Below are 18,683 nucleotides of genomic sequence, written 5' to 3'. Positions count from 1 at the left end.
TCGCTACCGGTACGCTGCTTATGGGGCCGCATGCCCTGGTCGTGCACACACTCGGCACATGCATGCACATTCCACCGCCCCAGCGACACCCAGCTGCTTGTTGGAGCTTGCGCAGGCATTGCATGCTATGCGCTCATGCGTAATTGGCTGGTTGCTTTAAAAACCAGTATAGAATGCGGGCAGGTGGGCCAAACGAGCCACCGTACCGGTACACAATCAGCTGTTCCCAGCTACTACCAGTACAGCCGTACCGGCTGGCACCTACCACTGGAAAAGCAGGCTTACAGGTTCTGACTTATTCCATTCAGAATGCAAAGGTAAAACCTCCCACATTTATGTTCTATTCATTCTCACTCCGTTTGCTGAGTGATTGATTAACCTGGAAGGATTGATGGGTGATTGCCATCTCTTTCCAAGGAGGAAGGAATTTTGGCAAATCCTGATGAATGAAATATTGGGGGGGGGGGCGTCTTTAGTCCTGATTTGGCCAAGAGGTCTGTCTTTGTACCTCCCTTCTATTAGCAGATGAGCTGCTTTCAAATTCCATCTGTATTCCAAAATAACCCCAAGAAAAATGAGGAAGGAACACCTAAACACATGGACCATAAATTAGAAAAACAATAAGTTTATTGAGGAGGGAAACATGGGAAGCTTCTCAAAAAAAAAAGTAAGCCAGATTCCAGGGTAATGATTGAGTGCATACCGAAATACTGCAAAAATGTAATTGTTTTTTTCAACTGGGTATAATAGGCACAGAAATAGATTAGAACTTGGCTGCAGGAGTGCTCAAGGTAGCTATAAAAACATCTGTTTATCATATGTGAATTCATGGATGTTATTCTTAAACAGGCTGTTAGGTGTTTGCAGGACAGTGTTGCCCTAAGTCAGTATTTTTCAACTTTCGTCAGTTTTAAGAGGTGTGGACTTCGAATCCCAGAATTCCTCAGGCAGCTTACTGGTTGTGTGGAATCCTGGGAGTTGAAATCCACGTAGTTTAAGTTAGTTGTCAGCGTTGAAAAATACATTGTCAGAGCCATCAGGAAGTCATCAGACAAATCCGTGCTTTTCATTCAAGGCAGACAAATTATTAGCTAATGTGTTATTTCAGTAAGTTTTTCAACACAGTGTTTACAAGGCATGTGTGGGACAATGTAATTCAGCCTACCTCTTCCTGAAAATAATACATTATCATAAAGTGCTCCTTTATACCTTTATCTCCAGGGTTATATTGACTGAGGGAGGAAAAGAGGAGGCAGGGGAAGGAAATAAGGAAAAGAGGATGGGAAAGAATGAATGAGTGAGTAAGGGAGGAAAGAAGTAAGGAAGAAAAGAGGGAGGGGAAGGAAGAAAAGTAGAGTGGAAAAGAGGAGGAGGGGGAGCAGAAGGAAAAAGAAGGGAAAGAAAAGAAAGAACAGTCTGGTGTGAGCAAATTTTAGATTTTGCTGCACATTCTGTAAAACATGCCCCATGGAATTGCCCCATCTCTGCAAGTTTTTAAAAGCCTTCTGTTGCAAATCTACTCTCTGTTTACATGATCACTACATTGGGAATCTGTGGAAGTTTCTTTAATCTTTCTGCAAAGCAAAAGTGGAGTGTTGTGTTGAGAAACAAAGTTATTTGAAAACAATTCCTTTGATTTCTGAAGCATTTTCCCAGCATCAAAGTTACAAAGTCTTACAGAATGCAACAGTTGTGTTTAGTTCCTATATTTCCCTTGCTTTACAAAGAGTGATTGCTAGCTTTCATCCATGAAAAGACGAAGGGGATTTCCTCCTCCAGAATGCTATATACTTTTCTTATAGCCATGATTATCTTCTACCAGATTAAGTTGATCTAAAACTTTTTTTTCCCCTCTCCGGTATTTTAAACCATGCATTTATTTAAGGTTGATTCAACCTTCCATCCTTCAAAGTGGCTAAAATGAGGACCCAGATTGTTGGGGGCAAGAGGCTGACTCTGTAAACCACTTAGAGAGGGCTGTAAAAGCACTGTGAAGTGGTATATAAGTCTAAGTGCTCAGTGCTAAGTGCTATTGCTATTATCCTGCATAGAAACCGAAGTTTGGAAATGCCTGTGATTAACTTCTTGTCATATATGTTTGCTTTGATACCAAGATGAAGCTTGTTGTTACAATTATCATTTCTTGATGTTTTATCTTTCATTCCAGAAGACCTCTTTATACATGCCCAAATTCCACATAAGGCGGAGAGAATGCCTGTTTGCATAATAAAACTGATCCTGTTTTGCTACAGATGGCAGGAGGCAAAAAAAAAAAATATTAAAGTCATTTGATATTGTCAACATTTGCACTAACCAATTCAATTAATCTTCAAAACTATTGACCCAATTTTGAAACTGCAATTATTTGGCTGTTTCAGTACAGTTGCAAATTGTTAACAATGCAGTAAATCCTGCTACCAATAGGAATATACTTACCAATCAATCAATAAAATATGAAATTGTCTTTATTTTAAAGCTGCTTAACTAGTCCAACTTAAGCAGTACAAAATATTATTTCATTGGTATGGTAATTATATATACTTGCTAATTGCAGGAAAATAAACGTGTGTCACGATTATGAAGCCTAAAACAATCTGAACATTGTAATTTAAAGATACGTTCCTTTATTAGATCAGTGGATGTAAAATATGAACACTCAATATGAGCCTTTTGTTAAATAATTAGAAATGCCAGCAGATTGGGAGGTCTATAAACCCTAGAAAGATGAATATTCTATTTCTTAGTCATTTGGATTGTGCTTTGGAAATCTAAGGAAATTGAGCAGAATTGCCTTGCAGGATGAAATGAAGAGGACCTTAAAATAGATAGAAACCACAGAAAGCAAACACAGAGATGCAAATTAATCTCTTGTTTAGCTTTGTATGAGTTTGTTGCCTCTTTTTTTCATCTGAGGAACCTTAGGACTTTGTGGGACATTATTGCCAGTTGAGGGTTACACAATCTTCATTTCCCAACCTAGTGGCAAAAATTGTTGTATAAGTGTGGGAATGCCAGCCTTCTCTGGCCCTTGAGAAATGAGTTGGCAAAAATAAAAGATAAAAATTAAAAAAAAAACACTTGAGGCCAGGAACACTAAGTTGCAAATGATGAGGCTTCATTCTATTCTAGAGAAAACTTCTCCCATATGCATTTTACCACTGGGGTCTTTTCTCCTAAAGGAAGTTGTGAGTGTGGTCCCTCACCACAAAAACCTTGTCCTCTTCCTCTGGTGCCAATCCAAGACGGACGTGTTGGGTTTTGTGCAAGCAACATCAACAGTCCTTATTGTTTCTCAGACACATTGTTGACTAATTTTGCCAATTTTTTTGATGCTCTGACATTCCAGTGTCCTTTGCCTTGGAGGAAAGCTATCACAACTATGAAAAATTGGTTATAAGTAGCTCTGGGGACGTCTGTTGCAACTTCAAATTGGTCGTGAAGTGAGGACTTTCTATATGTGCAAACTCTGAATAGACAATCTAATCCTTTAGATGGGTTTCAAGCATGGTCATCCAGTAGCAGTAGTGAGGGTGCTGGAAGTACTGGGTTTAGTTTTATCTAGAAGGTTTTGAGTGGTCTACCTTTTGAGAGATCCTAGGTGCTCTCTGAGCTTGGTTCTTTTCTCGCAGACATTTCATTACCAAACTAGGCAACGTCATCAATGCTAGTGGGGAGTGGAGTTTGGTCTCATTTTGTATTCTATTCATGTCTTTCCGGGAATGTAAGAAACATGGACAGTAACCTTCCTCAATCTGGTGTCTTTCAGATGCTCTGGACTACAAGTCTCATCATCCCTGGTCAGCATGACCAATGACCAGCCTTCCTTATTTTTCTTCCCCACAATATGATCCTTAACGTTGATTCTTTTGCATCTCCCTCCAGGATCTGGCCAGGGAGAGGCAGAGACAAGAGAATGCATTTACTACAATGCCAACTGGGAGCTGGAGAAGACCAACCAGAGTGGAGTGGAGCGTTGTGAAGGTGAAAAAGACAAGCGCCTACATTGCTACGCGTCCTGGAGAAACAACTCGGGATCCATCGAACTAGTGAAGAAAGGATGTTGGCTTGATGACTTCAATTGTTATGACAGGTGAGAACAAAGAGGTAGAGTATAAAATAGCTTCAAATGAAATAAGAGCCATTGTCCTTAATTCCTGTTTAGTAGTTCACATCCCAGGAAGGGTCACAGATTGGCTGTCAGCAATGGAATCTTGGCTCCGTAGTTCACATTCTCCATGTAAACAAACTGTCAGGCCCAAATAACCAGCATTCTTTGAATTCAAAAAACAAGAGAGTTTTATTATTGCTACCTAAAAAAAGAATTTAGCTCACTAACGGTCAAAATTAAATTGGCTAAATTCGGGAGGGACCTGGATCTCTTGTGGCGAGAGACAATGAGTCTAAACTGATGGTACACTTAACTCCGCCTTCCAGCACAGCCTGCTGTTCTGTAACCACTAAATGATACCATCCAGGGGTAGGTTCTTACTGGCCTTGCTACCAGTTCGCTTTGCATGTGTGCGCTGTTCACTGTAAATTATTCCCATGATGGCAAAATTATGGCACGCATGCCACAGGTGGCAGGCGAAGCCATATTTGCTGGCAGCCCTCAGCTCCAACGCGCATGTGCGTGCTGGCCAGCTGATTTTCGGCCTTCCAGAGGGGCGGGGAGGGCTGTTTTCACTCTCCCCAGGATTCAGGAAAACCTTTGGAGTCTGGAGCGGGTGAAACCCCCTCCCCCGCATGGGGGTTGCTCGTGCATGCACGGGGGGGGGGTGGGTTGCTCATACATGCGCAGGGGGTAGGCATGCATGCATGTGATAGTGTGTGTGCAAACAGTTTTGGCACACCTTTAGAGAAAAGTTAACCATCACTCCCCTATTCCCTCCCACCCACCCACTGCTTTCGCCCACCTTGAGAAGGTATTCCATGCTGAAAGGGGCTGTTTTCGCCGAGCTGCTTTGAGGAGTGGAAAGGCTGTCGGTCATGCTGACTTCAATTTCAGGTCTCTGCATTAGGTCAACCATTGCCTGCTTCTTTTCATCTAACTGCAGAATCCCGGAAAGTAAAAAAAATATCTCCCAGGTGTTTTCGCACAATGGAAGCCTTTCCCAGCCTGATATTCAAGAGAATACCCTGTCCCCTGGCAGACCACGTGCTCCTCCTGTTTGCTTGTTTTCTGGAGGGAAAAAAAGGAGAAAATTAATCATTTGGAGCGGGCAATCTAGAGAAAAAAACACGTTAGGGTCAAGGGTAGAATGACTGGAGCCGTGGTCCTGTTTTTCCAGCTACCGTTGTCCATTAATTGTCCATTTCAGGATGGCCACACAAGCATCTGCCTTCTATTTTGTTTTTGTATTGATGGCGTCAGCTAAACCACTCAGCTGTATTCCTTTTAAATGCACTTAATTGGTTTTCTCTTTGCTCCGGGAGTTTATTAAATGTTTACAACCACATCAGTAATAGTGGTGGAAAGAAAAAGTTAGATTAATAACAAGAAGTGGGATGATGGTCACTGCTGAGAGAGAGAGAGAGAGAGAGAGAGAAAAACAAATACATTGGGTGGTCTGACCCTATTTGGAACTGCGTTCCATGTGGGCTGATGGTAGGAACATTTCTTTCAACTGGTCAGGCACTCCATCAGGAACGAGTTATGGAGCCTCTATTTGCATTACAGGTAGTGCTTAACAATTGGTTGGTTAGTGACCATTCGATGCTACAACAGACCTCCAAAAAGATACTTATGACCCGGTTTTGAAATTGTGATTGGTTGCTGAGCACCCAAAAAGTGCTCGCGTGATCCTAGAGGGCCACCAACCAACAGAACTTTGACTCTGGGTCATAAGCATCTTCCAGGTAGGTCCATCAGAGCTTAAGTGGCCAGTCATAAGTCGAGGAGTACCTGTACTCTGTTCAGTTGAACTCTATTCTGACTCCCTGTGGTCCATGCGATGAGACATGGCTTTCCCATGTGCTGGGTGGAGGAACTCTGGTTGATATTACTAGGAGGACATGTCATGGATCTTGGTGGTATCTCAGAGAAGGATGTGCCAAATACAAGCAAGGTAACAAAACTGAAGTTAAAGAAATATTATCCATTTAGGGTGGAATTGCAGGATGCAGAGATAAAGGCTCACGTAGTCTTGGGTAGGTTTGAAGACTAAGCAATTCTTCTTGGACGTCCATTCTCCAAAGTTCCCTTTTCTGCACTTCCTGAGGCATTAACTATTCACATAAATATTTGTGCAAATAGCTCACTCAGTGTAGCTTACAAACTATGGCCCGGATCTTTCGGCATGATAAAGCTGGAGCACAAGATTCGAGAGGATGAAACCACGGTTGTTGGCCACAAACTGTGTCTTTGCGTTGCATCACTTTGGCCCTCTGGCCTAGCCCGAAGGGCAGGTCAGCCTGCCACAGAAGAAGGACAAAAGGGAAGCAGTATGTTCCCTCCCATATTTGGGCATACCAAGTGATTTGACAAAACACTTAATCATTCCCTTGGCTCAGCTGATAAGGGAGGAGAGCTTGTGGCTTAGAGGTTAATATAACTGCCTAACATGTAAAAACAGCCGAAGTTCGAATCCCAGTAAGGGTATGGCTAGCTGATGAGAGCTAAATAACTTGAAATAGATCTACACTAGTCTCCCTTCATTTACACACACACACACACACACACACACACACACACACACACACACACACACACACACACGATTATTTCTTAAGAGATTGGCTTGTAGATTTTATTAACAATAATAGAAAATGGGGACAAATCTAGTGAAAATTAGTTCATAGTAACAAGCTGATAACCATCCTGAGTGATATGCCAATCTGTCATTTTTTGTGAAGGCTCCATCATCTATTCGTTGACCACTTGATTTCTCTGCCCTCCATGCAGAGAAAAGCATCAGGAGCCTTTGTGTGGATTTGCAACATAAAAGATTCCATAGGTGGTGATACCATTCAGGTAGTCCTCAACTTACAACAGTTCGTTTAGTGACCATTCAAAGTTACAGCAGCCCTGAAAAAGAGACATGACCATTTTTCATGCTTATGACCATTGCAGTATCCCCATAGTCACATCCTCAAAATTCAGATGCTTGGCAGTTGACTCACATTTATGATGGTTGCAGTATCCTGGGGTTACATGATCCCCTTTTGCGGCCATCTGACAAGCAAAGTCAATGGGGAAGCCAGATTTACTTAACAACTGTGCTACTAATTTAACAACTGCAGTGATTCACTTAACAAGTGAAAGGCTCTAAAATGGAGCAAAATCCACTTAACATATGTCACACTTAACAACAGAAATTTTGGGCTCAATTGTCGTAAGTCAAGGAATAGCTGTGTGATTTGCTGGAAATATTATTTCCTCTTCTTTCTCCTTTGTTCAAAACCCAAAGGAGAGAATATTTGTGTGTTTGTTTGCATTCTCTTAGAACACAAACCTATGGTAGTTATAGTTTATTTATTTATTAATCAAATTTATATTGGCCTCCCACATCAAGGAAAGTGGCTCTGGATAACATACGTGATCCAATAATATGATATAGGTAGTCCTTGGTTTACAACCACTCATTCAGCAACTGTTTGAAGTTATGATAGTGCTGGTCCTCACACTTACAACTATTGTAGCATTCCTGCAGTCAAGTGATCAGAATTCAGATTTTTGGCAACTGGCATGATCATTGCAAAGATCCCAGGATCCTGTGATCACAATTTCTGACCTTCCCAGCCAGATTCCAACAATCAAAGTCAACAGGGGAACGTCAGATGTGCTTAATTACCACGTGCTTCCTTTAAGGACTGTTTAACCATGGCAAAAAAAAAGTTGTAAAATCAGATAATTCACTTAACAGCCATCTTGCTTAGCATCGGAGGTTCCAGTCCCAATAATGGTTGTAAGTTGGGGACAATCTGTGGCCATTATAACTATATATATATTTTACTTCCTCTAATTTAACCTTCTACAAGTTTCTTTCAAGGTTTGAAGATTTCCCACCAGGAATTTTGTTCCTTTGGCACTTCTTATAAAATATGGCGCATCAGCAAATACAGAAAACAAAAAGAATTTGCTTGCACAGTGAAGCAGGTACCAATTGCACAGAACAACACAAGAATTCACCGGCTTAGCTTCTTTTCTTTTGTGTTGTTTTAATGCACAGGGAAGAATGTGTGGCCACAGAAGAGAATCCACAAGTATATTTCTGTTGCTGTGAAGGGAATTTCTGCAATGAAAAGTTCACTCACTTACCTGAACCGAATGGCCCACAAGGTGAGATTCAAGGGTGTAAATCTTTGAACCCAGTACAGTAAGTTTTCTTTTTCCTTTTTTTTTTTTTTTACAAAATGTAGTTTTTTCCAGGTTCTGAAAAAAGGAGGCTGGCTATGAAAAGATTCGAAGAACGGTTGCAGAAATTGGGTATGTCTAGTTTAATGAAAAGGACTAGGGGTGACACTTTCCATTATTTGTGGGGCTGCCCCAATGAAAAAAGCTATTCTTCAAAGCAGGACAAGAAGCAACAGATGGAAACTAATCAAGGAGAGAAGCAACATAGAACTAAGGAGAAAATTTCCTCATAGTTAAATCGGTGGAACAACTTTCCTCCAGAAGTTGTGAATGATCCAACACTGGAGGTTTTTTAAGAAGAGAGAGGACATCCTTTAGTCTGAAATGATATAGGGTTTCCTGCTTGAGCCGAGGATCAGACTAGAAGACCTCTAAGGTCCCTTCCAACTCTGAATTCTGGTTGAATTAATAGATTTCGATGCAATCTTCTAAGATAAAATAAATAAATAAAAGAATTCCTTTTCCCTCTTAGAATAACGGGGTATATTCTGGCAGGCTGAATGTTTGCTGGAAGAGCTGACTTTTAAAAATCCATGGCTAGAGTTAAAAGGTTACGGGTTGAAAAGTCTTATGACCAGAGAAAGAGTTTGCTCGACGTTTTCATGAATCTGATCCTCTTGTTGCTTTTTCCTCCCCTGTATAAAATGTGATTTTGATCGGTTGGTTTTTATTTCAGGTTAGGGACATCTTTAATAGTAGGTCAGGTCACACTGCTTCCTACAATTCTTTTAAGGGTATGCAGGAGGTCAGACATTAGTGATCTAGAAGACATAAAGTAATCCGGAATGCAGTGTCCATCCAAAAAAAAAAGAGAGAACACAATGTTCTTCTTTTACAGACCAAGCCCTACTCGTCTGCTCTTTGTCCTGATGAGAAATAGCTGATTTTTAAAAAATTGAATCAAAGTTCTCGGGGTCGTTTAAGTAATTAAGCAGTGAGCTGCTGCACTCTGTTGATTCAATAAACCAACAAGCAAAAGATGGTTTGATATAAGGGGAATTGTAACAAAAGATGAAATAAGGAATTTCAGGGAAATTTGGTGACGAATGCCTAGCAATGCCATGATACCCAATGTGGATTAATACTCAGGAGCCAAATTCCTTAGCACAAGTATCAGGTCACATGTGATGGTGTGATAAGAGTCATGATCTATGCTTCTTCATTTCAGTTTCACTGCAGATTCTTGCAGATGTTGCTGTTCAGAATTTCTTGTTCTGGAGACATGTTGAACCATCTTCAAAACAACTGCCGTTTGTTAATGATACCCACTTAAGAGAAAGTTGGTGGACATGACTGGATCATTATGGACCAATGGACTGTTCATTGCTAGCTAAGACACCATGCTGCAATTTTGCTTCAGTCTGTCAGCTGAATGTACTAATTATGAAAAATATTGGTCCCTAATAGACCATTTTTCAGGAGCCAAAATCAAAACATTCTGGAGCCTTTTCCAATGATATATGCATGCCTCTCTAAAATGTTTTGATTAAAATAACATTTTAAAAGCCACAATATAATGTTTTGGAAACTCCTGTTCTTTTAATTTAATTGACGCTAAAGCTTAAATGCTGGGATCCCAAAAATAACAGCCATTAGGGTACATATACCTGTCTGGTTATGCAATGAAGCATGGGGGCTTCTACCCCCCCCCACCTCACCTCCCTCTCAAATTGATTTCCTCCTGGGAGAAAAAAGTATGGTAGGGCTCTTAAGCACTATCATTTTGGGGGAAGAATTTCCCCCCGCCCCGGCTCTTCAAAGAAGGAGAGATAAAGATATTGTGGAACTTATGAATGCTTAAGAAAAGCTTCAGCGATTATTAATATGGGCAAGCACTAACATTCACATCAAATTGGTTGAAATGGTCACGTTAAGATACAGGTAGCCCTCAACTTACAACAGCTCATTTAGCGACCATTCAAAGTTACAACGGCAACTGAAAAAAAAGCGACTTACGGCTGTTTTTTTTTAACCTTTGCAGCAACCCCATGGTCACGTGATCAAAATTCAGGGATCACGTGACCTGACAAGCGAAGTCAATGGGGAAAGCCAGGTTCATTTAACAACCGGGCAACTAACTGAACAGCCGCAGTGTTTCGCTTAACAACAACAAAGGTCTCAGTCTGGGGGCAAAGCTTATGTAAGTGTCTCGTTTAGCAACATACATTTTGGATTCGATCATGGTTGTAAGTTGAGGACTCCCTGTTGCTTCTACCTTGCCTTGATGGCAGGATGTTGGAGACGGACATTTGTACCTGGTCTAAACAGGATTGCTATTTTCTTTCTTTCAGTGGTTTATGAGCCACCGCCGCCAAATGCCTCCCTACTCCATGTTGTGGTTTATTCCTTGTTTCCCATGACTGCTCTCTCCATTGCCATCTTGCTCGCTTTCTGGATGTACCGTCACCGCAAACCTCCGTATGGGCACGTCGATGTCAGTGAGGTATGTAAGATGGGAGACCTCTCTGGTTAAAGTAATTACCGTATTTTTCAGAGTATAAGACGCACCTTTCCCCCACCCCCTAAAAGAGCGTGGAAATGTTGGTGCGCCTTATACACTGAATACAGCTATTTTTGGCCTCCCAAAGCCCAGTCCCCGCATCCCATTTTTGTGGGAAATGGGCCATTTTTTGCCAAAACGGGGCTGTTTTTGCCTCCTCTCATCCCCCAGAAGCACTCTTCAGGCTTCAGCAGGGTTGGGGGAAAGGAAAAGTGCCCCCGTTTTGGCGAACAACGGGGGCATTTTTGCCTTCCCCCAGCCCTGCTGAAGCCTGAAGAGTGCTTCTGGGGGGCTGGGGAGGACAAAACTTTTTTTTCCTGACTTAATCTCTTTGAAATCTTGGTGTGTCTTATACACCAGTGCATCTTATAGTCCAAAAATATGGTATCTGTTCAAGGAATTCAGTTATGTCCTTCATTCCAGTGGTGTAAAATAAATTGAATTTAAACTTGAGTGCAGGAAGCAATGGCTGAGCGGTTACAGACTCTGACAGCCCAGGTTCGAGACCTAAGTGCCACACAATGGGGCGAACTACCATCACTTGCTCCAGCTCCTGCCCATCTAACAGTTCCAAAGAATGTAAATGCGAGTAGATAAATAGGTACCACTTTGCTGGCAAGGTAGCAGTGTTCCATGCGCCTTTGGCATGTAACTGTGCTGGCTACATGAACACGTAAGTTGTCTTCGGACAGCGCTGGCTCCTTCGGCCAAGAAACAGAGATGGGCACTAGAGTTAGACAGGACTGGACAGAGAAACATTTGGCTTTTTATATAGATCACCACTGCATAGCCTGTAAAAACAAAGCCAAAACGCGGGTGAAAATGCAAGCGCATTCTTTCTGGGGAAGATTCCTGAACTGCAATGTCTGGGTTTCCTACTCTTGGTCTACTCCTCCAGATCAAATTGTCTAAAAACTGCTCTGTTGAGGAAAAGATAAGATATTCTATAGACACCCTCTCAATTTGTGTCAGTCATTGGCACCTGCCAGCTCCATAACAACTCCTGCAAGACATCCTTCCATAGCTTGACAATATTTCAATTTTATCTGATTCCTATCACCCCCTGTCTTTTCCTCCTAGGACCCTGGCCCCCCACCTCCTTCTCCGATGGTTGGACTGAAACCCTTGCAGCTGTTAGAGGTCAAAGCCAGAGGACGTTTTGGCTGTGTCTGGAAAGCACAATTGATGAATGAGCATGTGGCAGTGAAAATCTTCCCCGTACAGGTGAGGAATGGAATTACTTTCCAATAACACCTGGAGCCAGGTAAAACTGTTTTGCAGGATTCCAAAATTCTAGCAATTTTATCAAGGGGTCCATGTTTTAAGGCTTCAAGGTAAGTAAATTCTGTAGCAGTTTGTTCCAGCCTTGACCCCTTGAAGTTGGTGGACTTCAACTCCCAGAATCCCCTCCCCCGGCAGCCACATTAGCAGGGGAATTCTGGGAGTTGAAGTCTACATCATTTAAGTATTGCCAAGATTGAGAAACACTTATTAGGTAGGGAAAACTCAATCTTGAAAGCTTGATGGATGGTTCCTCTCTGCCCCCAGTCTTATACCAAAACAAATCAAGGGTTATTTTCACACCTTCTGGGGCAGAGTTACCGTTTCTCCTCCCTTAAAGATTCACTACTCTTGTCCCTGATTTGCTCAGCTACATCTCCCTTGTTTCATAGATTGAAACCCCGGTTGCACGATTCAAGGCCTAGCCAAATGGCTTGGGGGGGGGGGGTCCGTTTTGGATTTCACGCTAAGCCATTATTTATTCTGTAAGTGTGCAGGCAGCCTGTGTTCTATGCGCAAGTGAATGGCAATAAGTTCCCAGCTGCGTGAATCTGCAAGCATTTTATATATGGCTGTTTTTATGTTATTTATCTTGGCAGCTTCTTCAGGCGTGACAGCGGAGATAAAATATTTCAAATCACACTTCAAGGCACGTTGATTCCAAAGTCTTGGAACCGTATCCTAAGGCCTTTCCACAAATTGCCAAAAGGATTGTAATTTTTAATGCAAGAAGAGGGAAACCGTTAAATCTATGGCTTGTCGTTGCCTTTAATCTCAAAAAGATTGCCCATCCTTGCTAGAATTAAACATAAGTAATGCGTTTTGCAAAAACCTGAGACTATTATGTTCAAATTGAGAGGAGTCATTATAGAAACTTTATTATTCTTTCCTGGGTCATCTAAGAAAAGAAATTTTACAGTACCAAGTAACAGATTTTTGATAGCTTAAGCTTCTGTAAAACATTAATCATGCAAACCTAAACTATGTTAAACATGTAAAATGGGGGGAATATCTTTGGAACTATTTATTACAGGCAGCCCCCGATCTACAACAGTTCATTTACTGTTTAACATCATTGAATAAAATGATTTATGACCATTTTTCACAGTTGCAACTCTTTGCAGCATCCCCATGGCCACCTGATCAAAATTGGAAAGGTTGGCAACTGGCATGTACTTACGACAGTTTCAGTGTTCCAGGGTCATGTGATCGTCTGTGTTGACCTTTTGAAAAAGCCAAGTCAATGGAGAAGCCAGACTCACTTAACGCCTGGATTACTCACTAAGCAACTGCGATGATTCACGTAACAGCCGTGCCAAGAAAGGTCATAAAATGGGGCAAAACACACTTAACAACTGTTTTGCTTAGCCGTGGAAGTCTTGGGCTCACTTGTGGTCGTAAGCTGAGGACTATCTGTATTTGCATCATTTCGCATTTTCTGGTTCCTGTTTTTTTTTTTTTAATCCACCATCCCCTGTACAGATAAATCAGAAAACGGAATGCGAAGGAGGAAGCAGATAGCTGCTCCTTCATTAGTGCAAAGTTCAGTGTGGGAGATGTGACAAGCAATCAGAGGGCTACACAGCCTTTGCCCCTGAAGGTTCGGAGAACTTCCTAGCTTAGCTACTTTTTCCCAACTGACAGTGGAGATTTTGAGCCAAGGCAGTAGCTAGGAGAAACACCGAAGCATTAAAAAGAGCCACATGTGAACCAAAAGAAAAAACATGGGTTGGAGAGTGTCCAATTTTGTGGGAATTGCTGGAGAAAAGGACGTGATCAGAAGAGGGCACGTCTTGCCGTATTTTTTGGCATATTAGACGCACCTTTTTCCCCTCAAAAAAGAGGCTGAAAATCCGGGTGCATATTATACACTCAATACAGCATTTTTTTGTCTCCTGAAACCCTGCCCCCTTCACCAAAATGGCCACGCAGAGCCTTTAGGGGGTTTTCAGAGTCTCCTGGGTGCTGAGAAGGGAGAAATGAACAAAAAATGAGCCATTTCTTGCTCAATTTTGCCCCGCCCCCTCTGCCCCAGGAGCACTCTATAAATTTCCTAGTGCCCTTTTTTTGACCAAAAACGGGTCCATTTTGTGAAAAACAGGGTGTTTTTTGCTGCCCCCCCCCCGAACACTCTACAAGCCTCCTAAGAGCTATTCACACCCTTTAAAAAAAAATGAGCCGTTTTTATGAAAAAAATGGGCCGTTTGGGGGAGATTTGCAGAGGGCAAAAACTTTTTTTTTGTCTCTTCAAAACCTTGGTGCATCTTATACTCTGGTGTTTCTTATACTCTGAAAAATACGGCAGCTTTTTATTTCCTGATTGAATAACATCTAGAGCAGCGATGGCGAACCTTTTTTGGTTTGCGTGCCATAAGTGGGGGGAGGGCAGGGGTGGTTCGTGCGTGGGCGTGCCGCACCTATAATGCAATGCGCAATACCCCCAGTGCGCCTGCACGCAAGACAAGCGCTCCCCCCCCATTTTTTTTCATGCTTTTTTCGCCCTCTTTTCTTTTTTCTTTCTTTTTTTCCAGAGCGCTATTTCTTAACCCCAGTTGATTTTAATAGGCTGGCTGAGGAATTGTCAGAGTTGGTCCTCACGCCTTGAAGTCACTGAGGTTGAGAAACACGGTTCCAGAAGAAGGCAGGATGGAAGGGATGTGAGAGTATCAGGTTCCTGTGCCTTTTCTCCAGTTTTCTAAAATTAAAATAAATTCAGGGAACGCAGAGGAGAAGCTCTCCCTGCAAAGTTGATTGTGTTATCTGGCCTAGGTAGCAGTCTGAAAGGTTAACCAATCATTTGCAGGATGATCATCAGTGTCCACCATATTTGTTTCTGAGCAAAGCTTAACGTGTTTAAAATTGCAAGGCGCAGTTCTCCCTTCCCTCTTCTCCAAATATTTGTTTATTCCATCTCTATTGCAAGCTGCATTTGTAAATACGGAGATGCCAAGAGTTCTGGAAAAGGGAGGAAATGCAAAGATGGTCAAATTACCAGGACTATTTTTTTGGGGGGGGGGGGAGATGGGTGGAGATAAAAGCAGCGTCCTGATGGCTGTAACATCACAAATGTCTAGAGATATCATTTGTCCTCCGAACAGGTTTGCCTGTTTCCACCACTTTTTATAACCTTCTGCCCTCTCTCTCTAGGACAAGCAGTCTTGGCAAAGCGAGAGGGATATCTTCAACACCCCGGGAATGAAGCACGAAAACCTTTTGCAATTTATTGCCGCCGAGAAGAGAGGAACAAACCTGGAGACGGAGCTGTGGCTCATCACAGCTTTCCATGAGAAGGTAACAAGGCCCTGCTAGCTTGATGCTTTGTGCGTGTCAGAAGGACCGAGTTATGCATCTCCTAATGGAGAGCATTTCACAGACTCTTCACAACATAGGAAAAGATCCCCCCCCCCCAGGCCCCTCTTCCAGCTCAGAGGCAACAACCAAGCTTCTGCCAACAGGTGCATCTTCAGAAGATCTCCGCCTGCAGATTTAAGTACCAGAGGTGGTATTCAGCAGGTTCTGGCCAGTTCTGGAGAACCGGTAGCATAAATTTTGAATAGTTCAGAGAACCGGCAAATACCACCTCTGGCTGGCCACGCCCCCATCTATTCTCTGCCTCCTGAGTCCCAGCTGATCGGGAGGGAATGGCGATTTTGCAGTAACCTTCCCCTACCATGCCCACCAAGCCACACCCACAAAACCGGTAGTAAAATAGTTTGAATCCCACCACTGGTAAGTACAGGTGGTCTTTGACTTATAGCTGGTCACTTAATGACTGTTTGAAGTTCCCGAATACTTACTTGAGGGAAGGAGGTATTTAGAATCTGGGTTCAAAAATTCTGACAGTCCCTGGCGCTTATACAACCACACTTCGTGCTCACATGAATAGTCGTTTGCAGCATCCAGCCGTCATTTGACTGTGTTGTTTCATGGTGGTTTTTTTATGAAAAGCCAGCCTTTACTTTCAGTTTTTGGCAAAACCTCTCATCATGAACCATTGGTTCCCTTAGCGACTGCAGTGATTCACTTCATGACCAAAGAGGTCAGTCATGGGGCATTAATGAGTTACGACCATGATAGGCAGGCTCCATTCCGGCCATAACTTGAGGACTAGCTGTAAGTGGGCCCAGTTATTGTAGAAGTGTTGCTGTAAACTCAGTAACAGCCAAACAAACCCAGCATTCGTTTTCAATCGCATTTATTCCCATTGGGAGGATATTTTGTGTTTTAATTCTCTCCTGCAGACGAATGTCAGTGGCAGAGAAGCAACTTAAGGAGGAATTTCCTGACAGTTAGAACAATTAATCAGTGAAAGAACTTGCCTCCAGAAGTTGTGGCTGCTCCAACACTGGGCGTGGGGGTTAAGAAGAGAGTGGACAGCCATTAGTCTAAAATGGTGTAGGGAGTAGAAGACCTCCAAAGTGCCTTCCAGTTCTCTGTTAATTCTGGGCACTCGCTGTGTGTGTATTCTGTGCAGAGTCATGCTTTTAGAACTGGCCCTTGGGCTGACTTCCAGAGAAGCATGCTTAAGATTCCTGCTTTAAAATACTGGCTGGGCTCACAGCAAATGACACACAGACACACACACACAGACACACATGCTGGAATAAAGAGTCACAGGATCCCATTTGGGAGGGTGTCAAAAGAGTTGCAGACATCACCTAGGTTTGTTCCCCCAGGGGTCCTTGACTGACTACCTGAAGGGGAACGTTATCACCTGGAATGAGCTCTGCCACGTGGCAGAAACCATGGCCCGCGGACTCGCCTATCTGCATGAGGACATCCCTTGGTGCAAGGGGGAAGGACATAAGCCTGCTATAGCCCACAGGTAGGTTCCATTTTTGAGTCTGTCTTAGCATCAAGTCAAAGTTTGTTTGAGATTCAGCCTGCTCTCCTTGGGATGGAGCTCAAGGGGATGCATTGATCACTCCTTCTTCCAAGCTAAACAGTGTGCATTTCTCACACGGCTCAAGGGAATTATGACTTTTTATGGGAATGCTAGCCGTATCTTGGCTTTCCTTTGAAGTAGTAGGCTAAATGGGTGGGGTGGGGTGGGGTAGGTGAGGGAGGGAGACGAACACAGACAAGGGAAGAGCAATCCAATAGGGCATCCTGAGCCATCTGGGAGCTTCCATGCCAGTTGCACCAGCATTGTTTAACCAATAGGAACCTGCAGGAAAAGTTCTAAGAAGCTAGAAATGTAAACCTATTAACCCTAGCTTTTGGTACTGTGCTGCCCCCTAGTGGCACTTAATTTCAGATACAATAAATCCATTTCAAACATACTTCATTCATCATCCATGCATTGCAACTGCCGTTTCCTTCAGTGGAGAAATTCTTCCTATTCTTTCATCTGGACAAAAATGAATGAGTGGGGACGGGAGGGGAGGAGAAAAAAGGAAAGAGGAGAGGAGGGAAGGAGGAAAAATTAGCGGCCCTGTTCACAACTCTTAAGGGCCACAAAACAACTGACCACAAAACAGTTAAGATAACCCTCATCCGTCTGTGGAAATAATGTTAGTCTTTCCAATCCCTGCAAATAAGGAAAGGTGGTTTGTAAAACATTGCAAGCCCAAAATATCTGCACCTTTCCTTTCGTTATTTCGAAAACAGCCCCCTCCTCGGCAGCTTAGGAGACACAAAGCTAGGGCTTACTGAATTCAAACGGGGGTCCGAATAATGAAAGGATTTAGTTGTGAATTCTGCAGCCTAATCCCCTTTCTCTTTTAATAAATCTGGATGGGGAAGCCTCTGTGAGAATCTTGGTTTTGGGTGTACTTGGCTGTCAGAGGTTTGACTAATCTGGCATAAGGTCCCCCTGATACTTTCTCCGCCAACTTTTAACAGTTTTAACATGCACCCAGTTCCTGGGAACTATCTCTCCTCCTTTCTTTCCCTCCTTGGAAAACAAAACAAGAGGAAAAAAAATTGTGCGTCGGTTTGGAGGGGGGGGACGGGACAATTTTCCTTCGGGATACTGTACACCCTGGGAATTCATTGCATTTTCCCTCCACCCTTCCTGGAGCTCTTTCTTTCCATGGTGGCATCTCTCTTCGTAACGTATTCTGACAGAGCATTTCACGGGGGATAAAAAAAAAACCTACCACAGAATCTGCCCTTGTTAATTATATTGCTTGGCCCCACACTTGTCCTGTGATCCAACCGGCTGGGATACCACAGTCAATTAAACCGATGGCAAGAGAATTATAATGCCAGGCACACGTGGGTCTACCATCTGCTGCCTCAAGTCTGTAATTTAATTATATTCAACCCCTTTCTTTATTTTTCCCCTCCTGTTCTCCCCCACCCCTACTGAAGGAAACTCCAGGAGTCGCTTAGTAAGCACAAGGGTTTAATTTAAGAGGTAGATAAGGAAGTTATGCAGCTGAGTTGAAACTCCAGGTAGAGATCAAAAGCCCAGGCAACATGCTAAATGCCAAGTCCGCTTTCTAGGAAAAAGCTAGCAGAGGAATTAAGAGTACAAGCCATAAGGGAAGGATGCCACTGCACATACCTTGTGTCAATGTTGGCCTGGATATTATCCTCACCGAT

At 42.8% G+C, this 18,683-nt stretch overlaps 1 protein-coding gene across 5 annotated transcripts in view; it reads left to right on the top strand.

The window, feature by feature from the left end:
- Nucleotides 1-18,683, top strand: part of ACVR2B (activin A receptor type 2B) — an 80,594-nt gene that overhangs the window by 48,658 nt on the left and 13,253 nt on the right. For 2 of the 5 annotated variants that reach the window (XM_087712443.1, XM_087712444.1), the window contains exons 2-9: nucleotides 3,883-4,090; nucleotides 8,169-8,278; nucleotides 8,369-8,425; nucleotides 9,522-9,632; nucleotides 10,645-10,796; nucleotides 11,934-12,077; nucleotides 15,282-15,425; nucleotides 16,811-16,959. In XM_087712443.1, coding sequence (XP_087568569.1) covers nucleotides 3,883-4,090; nucleotides 8,169-8,278; nucleotides 8,369-8,425; nucleotides 9,522-9,632; nucleotides 10,645-10,796; nucleotides 11,934-12,077; nucleotides 15,282-15,425; nucleotides 16,811-16,959 — 1,075 coding nt within the window. The remainder of the gene's footprint in view (nucleotides 1-3,882; nucleotides 4,091-8,168; nucleotides 8,279-8,368; nucleotides 8,426-9,521; nucleotides 9,633-10,644; nucleotides 10,797-11,933; nucleotides 12,078-15,281; nucleotides 15,426-16,810; nucleotides 16,960-18,683) is intronic. The other 3 variants (XM_087712446.1, XM_014076018.2, XM_087712445.1) reach the window with 2 other exon arrangements.

This window comes from Thamnophis sirtalis, unplaced genomic scaffold (assembly GCF_051295495.1).
Source record: "Thamnophis sirtalis isolate CommonGarterSnake01/CBP01778 unplaced genomic scaffold, rThaSir2_p1.2 scaffold_4, whole genome shotgun sequence".
Classification (NCBI taxonomy): Eukaryota; Metazoa; Chordata; class Lepidosauria; order Squamata; family Natricidae; genus Thamnophis; species Thamnophis sirtalis.
The sequence above is the reverse complement of the archived record's forward strand: the minus strand, read 5'-3'. Positions and strand labels throughout refer to the sequence as shown.